The 14,010-nt window shown below is 40.7% G+C and overlaps 1 protein-coding gene across 1 annotated transcript in view; it reads left to right on the top strand.

The window, feature by feature from the left end:
* The first annotated feature begins 1,360 nt into the window (after positions 1 to 1,360).
* usp12b (ubiquitin specific peptidase 12b) overlaps positions 1,361 to 14,010 on the top strand; it is a 32,091-nt gene continuing 19,441 nt past the window's right edge. Inside the window, exons 1-2 of the mRNA XM_080741767.1 lie at positions 1,361 to 1,516; positions 13,655 to 13,735. Of these exons, the coding sequence (XP_080597893.1) occupies positions 1,469 to 1,516; positions 13,655 to 13,735 (129 nt within the window). The 5' untranslated portion in view covers positions 1,361 to 1,468. The remainder of the gene's footprint in view (positions 1,517 to 13,654; positions 13,736 to 14,010) is intronic.

Here is a 14,010-nt window from a genome sequence, read left to right as displayed (position 1 = left end):
ATAAAACAAGAGTAGAATTGTGTTAGAAAAATGCCTATAAGTGATCGTGTGTACTGTGGACATCAAATTACCATTATTCTCACTGTGTTCTTTAAAAAAAAGGTTGATTGATTTTTGATTGATTGATTGATTGATTGAATACTTTATTTGCACTTCAGGTAGGAAAAGTAGACTACAGGACATTGAGGACAAAACAGTTCAGATAGCCTACAAGGTCTGGTCTAATAGGATTTAAACCCAAGAAAGCAGTGGCTTGTTTACATTGGGCCTTGGGGTCTTTTTGTATTCAATTCATTTCCATTGATTTGAATTAAAATGAAACTTTCCCAAATATGGAGATGGCTGACATCATAGATGTGTGACATCATAGACCAGACACAGTATGTCCATATATGGGCTTGATAAATGGGCTTAATATTGATGACATCAGGGATCTCCATATATGGGCATTAATGTATTTGTAAATTAATTTTCCCCAGTGACTTGAATGGAAAGAATTCACAAGGTATTAAAATTAATTTAGTAAATTTGCGTCACGACAACCACTTGCAATTTCCACTTGCATCTTTCTAGTTGTGACGTCAGAACAGGTCAGATATATCCATATCTGTAGTCCCCTGAAGTCAGATGTAGAGGAAATATTGGCCAGCTCCATTATCTCCATATATAGAGATGTCTTGGCCATATGGAGCAGTGACAGTGACATGAGGCGTGACGCACGGACGAACAGACATCTGCAGGTTTTCATACTAAATGCAGTCGCAATTACAGTTCCGAGGTTACACATAAAGACAAACAGGATATTTTTTCAAGTCTTAATCTTTATGGCTTTGAAGATACTAGATTAATGAGTTTCTATCTTTAATTTTTTTCTTTGGCAAAAATGTTCTTGAGTGTATAATAATATGCTAATTACAAAAAAATAGATTAATGTATTTGCTTCAAAAAAGGCAATAAGGCAATTACAGTAATTATCAGAATTGCAATATTGAAGTTAGTGATTTTTCAGTTTATTAGGGTGAAATGGACACAATTTCTGTCACTTTTCATGGTTGTCGTGTAGATCTGGCATTTTAGCTACTTTAGAACAAAAAAGTATTTTATGGATGCTTTTTATTGTTTTAAATGAATTAATTCATATTTTGAAAATGTACTCTCAAGAGATCGACAAAGCAGGGTTGCACTTTGCAAGTCGAACCTCGCAGCAAAAAAAACTCGCCGTTGCCGTTGACAACCAACGAAAACCAATCAACAGCACTGGCCCGGCGCCACCGTCCCTTTGGACGATGGGACCCAGTCTCCAGCCCACCACCACCACCCACCATCATCATCATTGTGGACTCGGACGGACTGAGGGACGTAGAGGCTCCGAGCAAAGAAGCTTTTCCCCCCCGGAACTCCGCAGCCTGCATCGGGCTGTGAAACCATTTCAACACCGGGGTGATCGGTCCAATATGGCGGCTTACGGATGGAAATACTGATGACAGTCCGAAAGATCGCCTCGATTTGTACGATGGTACGTCTGAACCGTTATAATACAGCCCGGGTCCTCCTCCTAATGTTCAAAATGCTGCTGCTCCCGTTCCGTGCACTCACTGTACTACTGTCCAGGGCGAGCTAGCCCAGCATGCTAATGCTAAGTGAAGCTGTGTGTGTTTGTGTCTGTGTGTGTGTAACCAGGCATCATGATCATCATGAGAGAGGATTAACAGAAAGTTGTCCACTTTGTTGTTACACACACACCTGTGCTCTAGCGAATTCTGTCGCTCCCTGACCACGCAAGCTTCGTTTGTTGTTGCACATTTCATGTCAGATTCTGTGAAAAGGAAGATATTTGTGGTTTTCCTATAAACTTTGGATTAAGAGTAAGACTTGATGCATTTGATCGATTTTGATATTTGCCTATCTATGATGTGCAAATATAAAACATAAATACATCTATGATAGTCTTTATCCAAACCTATGGGGTTTCCAGTCAGGAAACCCAGTCACATAAATGATCTGATGTCACTTTGTGCGACATTGCGACATGTTTTCACCAGTTAGGTAAAGGCTGGTTATTTAGAGGTACAGAGTGAGTTATTTGTATTTTTTTGTTTAATGATGTTAGTGTTAGTTGAATGATTTTCACTGACACATTCTCATCTGATTCTGCGTTAACCTGCAGCATTATAGATAGACAATAGCACAATGGACATGATGAATCATTGCACAACACATAACAGTGTTATGCATGATGTTTACATGAAATAAAGACGCCTTGATAATTAAAGTTATCGTTTTATTAGAACATTAATATTTCTTTGGACAATGTAAAGACACGTGGGAAACCTTAGCAAAACCTTTACAAGTTGTTTAATTAAAAATAACAATTAGAAGTGGGAGTCGTGCTTTTATATTCTCATGGTGACTGATCAGTTCTTGTTAGGAGGGATCCGTACCGTACGCAGAAAACATTTTTTTTAATGAACTGTTTTGTTGTTGGTAGTTTGTAAACACTGGAGTGTTTAATGTTATATGAGATACTTAAAGTGTGGTTCCTGTGGAAATAAGCCTCGGCTTTCTAGGATCTCCTTTTAGTTGACCTTGTACCAGTGATTTGTACTGTCATGAAACTGTACTTTTTTCTATTGCAAACTTCTAATAAATTCTTCAATCAATCAATCAAGTGAAAAAAGACCAATGACCCGAGTCACCGAACTTGACAGGTCTCCAGTTTTGGTGCAACATCCTTTAGCGAGCCTATAGCTAACATTAGCTCTGTATCTGTACTTAGCTCCATAGCTGCTGCTAGCCAGCGGCTCACATGTTCACTGTTTACCACCAGAGTAGTGCTATGTAACATTAGTAGCTTTTTAAACATCCCACTATCAAGCTGTAGTTCATTAATGCAGGATGAAGGCTATAGCTTCTCCTGCTAGCCTCTTTAGCCCCCTCTTGGTGTATGTGAGTGAGGGACAGTCAACAACAAACCACAACAACCTACCTTCCTACTCACCACTCCTTGTAGGAGGTATGGTCAGTAATTCATTAATTGAGTAGAGTGAAAGGTTGAACATTATATGAATAAAACATCTTGTTTATACTGCATTCTTCAGACACACACCACTAACCTTCTATATTTTTAAAGAAATCATCTCTTTCTTAGCTCACGTCTAATTATTTTTGCCCTTTTCTTACCATTCTATCAAAAAGTACATAAAACACTTTCCCATATAATTATAAGTGCTGCTATGATGATCAATAACAAGTGAATTAGTAGTTGGTCAAACGTGTTCGAGAGGAGCCCATTTAAAAACGGCATCACTCAAAGCTTACATTGAAAGCTTGTACTTTACATCATTCCGCCAGACCAGTTAAGTTTAGAGTGCAATTGCTGCGTAATATGCTGTCTTCTGGAGATGTTTTGTTTTCACCGTTGATACGGTTAAAACATAAACTAAGTGAATCCACTGTCACATTGTGTATTATATCTCTATTGAGATACTTTACATTCCTGCGGTATCTATACTGTGCCAATGTATTACTATACTGTAACTGTACCCCCTCCAGTAACACCCATCTTGCAGGAAACCCTGCTTTATCACTTTTACTCTCAAGCCCAATTTATACTTTGTACCGACCATGCAACGTTGACGTATGTGCGGTGCATACACTGAGCATTTCAAGTAAATAATCATTAAGAGCATTTGGACTGCTTTGATGGAGTTTAGTCCATGACATCTTGCATCCTTTTTTTCGGTTCAGAGTAGGGAAGCCCCCCTCTGAACACAACATCTAGTAAACATACTGGAAGGAAGCTTCTGAACTCCCTCTCTGTCTGTCTCTGTCTCTGTCTCTCTCTCTCTGTGTGTGTCTCTCTCTCTCTGCCTCTGCTGACAAGTGACAGCTCTGTTATTGTCCTTTGTTCATTTAGCTCTGTAACTAGTTGCACTGGCAGGCGGAGGGGGGGCTGAGAGCAGCGGCGCTGCAAGCGACAGCAGTCAGCAGCAGATTAACTCAGGAGGCCCGCGACTGTAACCTATCCTATAACCACTGTGCCTTTCAGCCCTGACAGACAGACAGACAGACATGCAGTCAGACTCAGACAGACAGATGTCAGTGAGAAAGCTGCTGCAGCCAGCCGCTTAAATGTATCGTCTGCCGCTGCCGAGTGTGAGTGTGTGTTCATGAATGGAATGTCCACGCATGCACGCTTGTACTTTAGATTTGTTCCTGTGTGGTTGTGGCCTTGTGGGTAGGGGTGCAACAGTTAATCGAACTGGCCGATCGATCGATTATATATAAAAAAAAGAATCGATCATTTTTGTTGCATGATGTGTCGAGTTGTGAGCTGGCAGACCGTCTATTTTCACTATATCTGCGATTCTGCGTGACACCAATTAAATATTTGATTGTAGAAAAAAGGAAGATATGTTAAGAATATACAGCGCTTCTCGAATAATCGAAAAAGGAATTGATAGAATAGTAGCTAATAAAATAATTGATAGTTGCAGGGCTAAATGTGTGAGTATGTGAAAGTGATTAGTGAAAGCTGTTCCAGTAGCACTGCTGTTTGATGCACCTCACACCAGGATGCATTTAAGCTGTCCTCTTTAGGTTTGGAGGTCAACACTATATATCATTATATTACGAGCTCATATTACCTATGAAGCAGTGCTTCTTAACCTTTTTCAAGGACCCCCCAGTTTGATATGCATTAGGCTGTGGATCTGCGCTGTAAAATATGTTAATTTACAAAGTATTTTAGAAAAAAATTGCCTTTAATTAATGATGTGCACAAAAGAGGAATGCCACGTTTAAAGTGGATGCCTTGGTTGCAGCTTGTCTGGTGCTGAATAATGGCAGTAACAAAACCTGTAATCATCTTCACCATACTGGGATTCATTTAGTCAGGAACATTCATGTCAAGTCATTTAACCATTTATTGCTAAATGGAATACACAACAAGCAGATTTAACCATTTATAGCATAAATGGAATACAGTTAATCTTGGCGTTGAAAGGGCTCCGCGATAGGAGATGCTCCCTTAAGTTTTGTGCGAGCTTTTCTGAGCATGCTAAGCAAAATCAGGGAACGCAAAGCAATAGGCATACAATAGCAGAATAGTAGCAATACGTTGACGTGTAACTTAGTCAAAATCACTGTATTTGAGCTTAACCTTGACATGTAACATAGTAAAAATCACAGTATTGAGCTTAACAACATTGACATGAACTTAGTCAAAATCACAGTATTTGAGCTTAACCACATTGATGTAACTTAATCAGACAATCACAAGTATTTGAGCTTAGCCAGACTGATCGTGGCAAAGGTGGAGGCTGGGGTGGAGGAGGCAGCAAGAGGCAAATGATTCCGAAGCTTCGGAAACCAAGCATTGGTAGAGAAACCAAGCCGTATTTAAAGGAGCCTTCCCTACTAATTGAGAGCTTTGATTGGAGTATGGCAGTCATGTGACATAATGACCAGCAGATATGTTAATGAGGTATGAGAACAGAGCTGACTTGACTCCCATGTCGTGCATAAACTAAAGCTGACACTTCATTTATCGTACACAAGAATATTAAAAGATGAAAATGGCAACGTTAATGAATGAATATCAGGATCTCTCCGACTGTTTGTACATTAACTAATATCATGACAGTGTGTCTCAAAGTGGGGTACAGGGAGGGAACCTCTGGGTCTTTTATGGGGTTCCAAGTGGACTTTTTACTGCAGGTCTGCAGTTACGGAGGTCCTTGAAATAAAAAGAAAGTCTGACAACCACTGATCTATGATGCTGAAAGCCGTCCAGAGCGCTCTGATATGGGAGCAGGCTCTCTGAACTTATTTCCCAAGGCAGCAAATTACAGCATATCGTCTCTGTCAGGTGGAAACCTCATATGTCCGATATGTTGTTACTTTTCAGCGTTACAAGTTCAAAAACTGCAAAATGAGCAGATCTACAAGCTCTAAATGTGTCGCTTTGCACCGTGTTTCGATCTTGTAGGTCCGCTACTTTTGATGCTTTTGTGTGACGCTGTAGTGTGATCAAGTAGGTCGTTAATTTATGAAAAAACACAAAGTTAAAACACAGGGAGATGAGAGGTTTGTGCCTGACGTTATCGATGTATAATAAGGGGTGGGCAACTTTGATGATGGCGAGGGCCACTATATATCCACCTTCACTCCAGAGGGCCACATTGTACATTGCTACGTCCTACTTTGTCATTCTAGTATCGCATACAATAGAAGCAAAAATAGCAGATCTACAAGCTCAAAACGCATCGCGCTGCGATGCGTTTTGAGCTTGTAGATCGGCTATTTTTGCTTCTTTTGAATTGGAATCCTGAATAATTTTTTGTTATTTCTTAATTGGAATCCTGATTTAATTTCAAACACATTTAGTTACTACTCATGTTAACTTTATTAACCTAAATACAATTACATTGGACATAAAAAATACATTTTAATACTACTATATTAGTCATTAAGCTACTAATATAGACGGGCAGGTCATGTTTGGAATTGAAACAGCTGAAATCAATAATATATTCAGTATTCTGGTATTAACCTGTGGGCCGCATTAAGTGAAGGTGGGGGCCGCATGTGGCCCCCGGGCCACCAGTTGCCCATGTATGCTGTAGTCAGTGTAGTGTGATCAAGTAGGGCGTTAAAAAGTTAAAACACAGGGAGATAAGAGGTTTGTGCCTGCTGTCCTGCTGTTTCTTGGCTCGCCGTTGGTTGTGGAGTGATGATGACTAATAACGGTGTGACCCTTTACATTTAAGACAAACCTGCGTCATCATCTGAAGCCCTTCCTCTTCTCTTCCCCCTCTCTATGTAAGGGTTCTTTTATGTGTCTTTCTCTCACTATCTCCTACGTCTTCATCTCTCCCTCTCTGTGTGCATGGTAGAGCTGGGCACGAATAAAGAATCCATTTTATGGTGTCACAGCATCATCACAAGTGGGCGAAAGTATTGTATTTTTGCAAGCGCCATCATTCGTTGGTTTCAGTAGGAAAACGGAAAAGAAACATGTCTTGTTACCACTTAACCTTGTGTTATATGCTGTACAAAAATAGCAAACGTAACGCTCACAACTCATAGTGTACATTACATAATGGTGCGTTGATCATAATCAAGGCGAAAGTTTGAAATAATCCTGATATTGATTTGAAGTTGTATCACCCAGCCGTTGTGTGTGTGTGTGTGTGTGTGTGTGTGTGTGTGTGTGTGTGTGTGTGTGTGTGTGTGTGTGTGTGTGTGTGTGTGTGTGTGTGTGTGTGTGTGTGTGTGTGTGTGTGTGTGTGTGTGTGTGTGTGTGTGTGTGTGTGTGTGTGTGTGTGTGTGTGTGTGTGTGTCTCACACACACACGGTTATACTGTCCGCTTGCTTGTTGTGTGTGTGCCTACACACACACACACACACACACACACACATACACACACACACACACACACACACACACACACACAGTGGCAGATACAGAACGTTTCTAATGACCGGCCCAGACAATATCTGGGTGCGCCTGTTTCACACACACACAGTGGCAGATACAGAACGTTTCTAATGACCGGCCCAGACAATATCTGGGTGCGCCTGTTTCTTTTTTTTTTTTTTTAAGCTTGGATATTATAATGGCCAGTGGATTATCCCATGCATGATATTTTTTTCACTGTCATATTTGGCTGCTTTCAGTGAGTGGCACGCAGACAAAAATAGACCACCAGACACGTATTAGTTTTTGCCACAGGCTGTGAAACGGCCTAAAGGCTGATAAATATACGGGAAACAAAAGTGTAGTTTGTGGGACCCCGATTAGCATGATGTGACCTCGTCCGCTGGAACATGCCTGCAGCCAGCGGGCGGAACAGAAATCGATCACCACATTCGGAGCAACCCGAGTGTTGCTCAGTTTGTCAAACCTACTGTAAAGAAAAGGCAGAGATGCCTGTCACAAATTATCTATTCAAATCAAATCGTTGTTTAGTAGTCTTGTCTGGTGCCCCAAAATGATCATATTTTGTTCAGGATTTATAGAAAATACCAGATCTACAAGATTGCAACGCCTTATGAGCTTGCAGATTGGCTATTTTCCAATAAGTAATTTATATATATATAGGGTTAAAGTGGTTAAACTAATTTTGATGCTGTATTAACCAATATAGCTGGGACCCCCTGGGGGTCCCCCAAACCCACTTTGAGAACCGCTGGTCTAACATTGGCTGCCCCATCAGGTGCGGCTTCAGTTGTGGAGGCACCACAATGTGACACATGATCCGTGACTGTCTGGGGGAATCCAAAGTTTTCAACAGGTCTCATATGGCAGGGCAGGCTGTCAGGACCATTCGTAGACCCCTCCCCACATACACACATTGTGCCTGTCTTTACAATGTTCTCTCTCCTCCTTTCTCCCTCTATATCAGTGGTTCTCATCCTTTTTAGGCTGTGACCCCCCCAAAATAATCATATTTGAACCGGGGACCCCCCAACCCTGATTTGAGTTGAGGCATTTTGTTTGACTTGACTCGGCTCCACAGATAATTTATTGTAAAAATAGCAAGCAGATCTACAAGCTCAAAACGCCTCGCACTGCAAGGAAAATTATGTATATTATTTTCCCGACCCACAGGTTGAGAATCACTGCTCCATATCTCTCTGTTTCTGTATTTCTGGGATGACACCCCGTAAATCCTTTCAATAGCGATTGTGAAAGTACACACACACACACACACACACACACACACACACACACACACACACACACACACACACACACACACACACACACACACACACACAGTGCATAAGTCAGCGTTGACACACAGCAGTGAACTGACTGTGACCTGCTGGGACGTTGACCTTAAAGTGGTGTCGTCAACTTTTGACCTTTGATAACGTGTGGAAATCAAACACGCGACAACACGATAACACAGTTTGTTTATTGCAGACTGCATTGGTAAATGGATGGATAGGATCCCAATGTAAACAAGCCATAGTGATTTCTTGGGTTTGAATCCTATTAGTAGACCTTGTATCTGAACCATACTGATGCGAACTGCTAATAAGTATTCAATCAACAAGTAAGACAGCCTAAGGCCGAGAAGCGACCGTTAGGTCACTCTGAAAAGCAGCTGACTGAGCAGCGTTCGTTTAAACAGCGTGTTAAAGCCTGTGAAAGCTACAGCCAATCAGGGACGTGTGGCGCCACAGACCCATGCGAGTGAGTGTTACACCAAATGTGTTACTTACAACCTTTTGTGACCTTCCTTCATGGATGGAATGGGAGGGAGGAACTGAAGTTGATAGGTAGTGAAATGTTGTGTATTACCGTGACTCACAGACATGAGTGACTCACTCACTCACGGACATGAGTTGGACATTCAATCAATTGACAGGGAAAGCAAAGCAAAAAAAAATACAGATTAATTTACCTGTTAACTTAGAGTAGTATTTCAACTCCAAACATTTCAAGGACCCCAGTTTGATATGCATTAAGCCACACAGACGGACACCCATTTGAATTTATATGTTTTTTTCTCTGGGATCCCAATCTACACTTTTAAATCCTCATTGACAATTTAAGTCGGAGCGTGTACAAATGGACCTTTCCATTTGTACAGTTTTGGAGTTACAGACCCATAAAGGCCCATTTGGTTCCTAGTAAGGACTCCTAACTCATTGGTTCCCAAAGTCCGGGGGACCCCAGGGGATCCAGGGACAAATCTTCTTTTCTGGGGGTCCCTGGAACAAAACCTTTTCAGATGGGTGTCCGTGGCCAAACACATCAATTTGGGGGTCCTTGACCCTGAAAAAGTTTGAGAACCACTGTTCTAACTGGGACATTCAAGATTGAGTGGATAGAAAAAAAAGGGGAAAAAAATAAACGCTTTAGCGTTGTCTGTGCTCTCAGTAGAGTGTGAAGGGGTTGATCAAAGGTATGCCTACGCAGGTCTAAATCAGATCCCAAACGTAACGACAGACATGCATATCGTTGTTGTCGGGTGGAAACCTTGTATGTCCAAAACCTTCCTTTTTTTGTGTTATGTGCGAGGCGTTGTTGTGCTTGTAGATCTGGTATTTTCACTAATTTGGTGCGACAGTCTTGTATGATGAAGCAGGGCTTTACTTTACGAAAGAAACAGAAACTGTCCAATGTGGTCATTATTTACACACATTTATCACAAACTCTTGCGTTTAATTCGGCAATTATTCTTAAATCCCACAGACACACTTAACCACTTGTAGATCTCCTATCATTCATACTTTTGTCGTTTCGTGTGACACTTAGGGAAAATAGGGCATACATTGACAAGAAAACGTAGAAAGGTTGGATTTGGAGATAACAAGTCTTCTGCCCCGACGGCAGCGGCGATGTTTCCCTTTGTCAGTGCCGGGGCTCTGCGAGGGCTCAGTGCAGATGAAAGATGTGCAACGAGGCGAGGCTGTTTTTAGAACGTGGCAGAGGGTAGCTGCGTGAGTGGCGTTTGTACCAGACTAGACTGTTTGATGCCGTCTCAAGGACATCAATCACCTTCAACCACAGGCAGACGGCGGATTCCTGACAAAGATAACTACATGATCAGGAGGCTATGTTTTTAACCAATCAAGAGAGAAACCGCAGAAAACCTGTGGAATCTCTTGAATGAGTTGCTATGATTATGTGATTATATGATTCTGCTGTTACGCAGCACTTTTCTAGTCTTGTAACCACTGACATTCACACGTTCACTCACTGATGGCAGACGCAAACATGTAAGGCATCAGCTCACTTGTCGGGAGCGGTAAGGCGTTTTTAATGTTTATTTGTTTTTGCTCATTGGGAACAGAGGGTCGGCCACACTGCCTCCACTATTAACCCTTTAAGACCTGAGGGCGATTCTACAAATGCCTTCTTAGGCCATGGCTACACGGAGCTGGATTTTTCATATATCCAGGTTTTTCAGATATCCACATATCTATATTATATCATATTATTTATCCGGTTTAAAAAATGTCCAGCTTCGCGGCCGAAATATCCAGCTTCATGTGGCTACAAGCCCCAACAGCACAAAAACATTTCTAGCTTCAGAAATATCCAGCTCTGTGTAGCCATGGCCTTAATCAGTAGTTGTCTAACCTTTTCGTGCCAATACAGATTATTATTATTATATGTGTATTTGGCCGTAGACCCATATCTCAATATTATTCAACATTTGTCAAACACAGATATTTCAGAAATATTCAAGCTTGTACATCTATGTTTGAGAACCACTGTTATAAATCCTGAGAGCCTCCCAACTCACTGTGTAATCTATACTGATATGTGTACTGTATATATTGTATATCCTACATTTAGGCAGTTCTGCTCTGTAGTGTTGTGTCTGAAAAGCAGAAGTTCTTAGAGAATTTGTTATGAATGCTTAACAAATGCCCTATGTCCAGTGGAAACGGTTAACTGTGTTTGTGCTCGTTGCTTTGACCATCACCAGTGATTAGCTGAAAAGGGCTAGATTTTGACGTTTCGTTGAATTCTGTTGCCATGACAAGTTTATTTCATCTCACTTCGTGGTAGCACGACAACTCGCCCACGATCTTTGAATGCTACATATAGAGTCTGTGACCGCCCCTCATAACAGTTGTGACTGTCCCTGCCCACCACCACAGAGAAATATTCACACATCCACTTTGTTCAGATGCAGGTGCTGGACAGAAGAAGTCATGAAAACAGTATTCGATGAACAAAAGTCCCACACTCTGCTCTTGCTTAGCAGCATCAGTTTTTATTCACATTGACAGACGTTTCGGATCCCTCTGGATGTGTGACAATATAAAATAGATTCTGATTCTCAGGCGTGTACAATTTAGATTATTTATTGCGACCATAGGTCGCAAGTTTACTATGAAAACCGTCACATCTTGTCCACGTATCCTCGTATCTCTGAAGGTCACGCCTGACACTGTGGTTCCCCTGACACATCACTGTGATATCACAGGTGATATCACAGGTGACATCACCTATGTAAAAGTCCATATGGGTATTCCCCAGAATCCCTTTTATGCCCATTTATGAAGATCCCTGATGTCATTGATATACATCACTGGCAAGATGGCCAAGACATGGCCCATATCTGTGTGGCTGGTTCAGAAAGGGATCTAAATGTATGGGCATAAAAGTGATTGTATGTTGTGATGTCATGGGAACTACTCTAACATTTAGATCCCTGATTTTATCAATATTAAGTCCATATCTAACAGGACTTCAATTCATATGGGGCTAGGTCGCATGTCGCCCTGAGGCGTCTTACTAGTTTAGATTACTTACGATAAGAATTTAGAGTATTTATAATTTTCAATAATTCTACCACATCTCAGAGAAAAATGCCTACTCCACTACGATTACAGTATATGAAAACTCTAGTTACTAGTTACTTGTAGAGTTTGATTATCATTACAAAACACACTAACCACTTCAGCTGCTATATATTTCAGCTATTATCAAAAGATTTCTTTATACATTTTGGACTTGTGAATTATTTATTTAACTCATTGACTGCCAAGGCACGAGTTTCACGAGTTATTACAGTACTCCCAGGCTGCCACAGCCCGAGTTTCCCGAGTTGGAAGCCATTTTGAAAAAAAAAAAAAAAAAATTTTTTTTTTTTCAAAATTTTTTTTTATAAAAAAATTTCTAAAAATGCCTCAAATGTATTAGGCATGATCGCAATTGCGAAATTGCATGTTTAGCCCCATAACAAACACATCTTTCAAAATGTCAAAAATGGCTGTTTTGTCTGACTTTGAAGGCTTGTATCTCATGAATGGATGAACGGATTTCCAAGCGGATTTTTTTGTTTGAAAGCTGTTAAAAAGTACTACACATATGGTGCATGATCTAGGCATGGGCGTGCACGATCCGTGCACTAAAAATTGATCCGTGCACTAGAAATTTAGGAAGGTGGCAGTGTTTGTTTTGTCTGACTTTGAAGGCTTGTAACTCATGAATGCCTGAACGGATTTCCAAGCGGATTTCTTTGTTTGAAAGCTGTTAAAAAGTACTACACATATGATGCATATATGGTGCATGGGCGTGCACGATCCGTGCACTAAAAATTGATCCGTGCACTAGAAATCTAGGATAGTGGCAGTCTGGTACTTGGGGGCCATCTTGAAATGGCATTCAATGAGTTAAAGGGCCACTTCACCTCTGGGACAACCCTATCTTATTTTATTGTTGTTTGGGACACGAACACGATCAACACAATCCTGAGTTATCTTTTGTGTTCAATCTGTGTTTTTATATATTTTAGTATTTCAGCATGACTACTAGTGATGCATTTTGCATCATCAGTGATGCGTGTTCATCATATGATGCAAAACGCATCACTAGTACATGCTGAAATACTAAAATATCTAAAAAAACAGATTGAACACAAAAAATAACTCTTGTGTTGATCGTGTCCCAAACAACAATAAAATATGATCGGGTTGTCCCAGAGGTGAAATGGCCCTTTAACTTCTGGTTCTGGTATTGTGATGCTGATACTTGTATACTTTTACTCAAGTACTTTTTGAATAGGGGACGTCTACTTGTGACAGAGTGTATCTTTGTCTACATTGCAGTATATTAAGTAAAATATGTGAACGCTTCTTTCCGTCACTGATTGTGAGCGTTTTTGTTTGTCGTTCTCAGGGCGCCAATGCCTCTGCCTTGGAGAAGGAGATCGGACCGGAACAGTTCCCCGTCAATGAACACTACTTTGGATTGGTCAACGTAAGTGTCAGTCACGGTCAATGCAGCATAATACTGTTGACTGTTAGACACTCGAATGAATGAATGAATGAATGATTGATTGATTGAATACTTAATTAGTCAGAAAATGTAAATGGCATAACACAACCACTTAACCACCTAAGCCCGATTTCAAATTGAAAATCGTCCATACATCTTCCAATATTGCGAAAATGGCATTTGTGATTTGTTTGGGGGAAGTTTTCACTTATAATGCCTGAAAAAAGTTTAAATTGTTAAGTATTCTATTTAAAAAC

This window comes from Nannobrachium achirus, assembly GCF_963921795.1.
Source record: "Nannobrachium achirus genome assembly, chromosome: 14".
Lineage (NCBI taxonomy): Eukaryota > Metazoa > Chordata > Actinopteri > Myctophiformes > Myctophidae > Nannobrachium > Nannobrachium achirus.
This window is presented reverse-complemented; position numbering and strand designations above follow the sequence as displayed.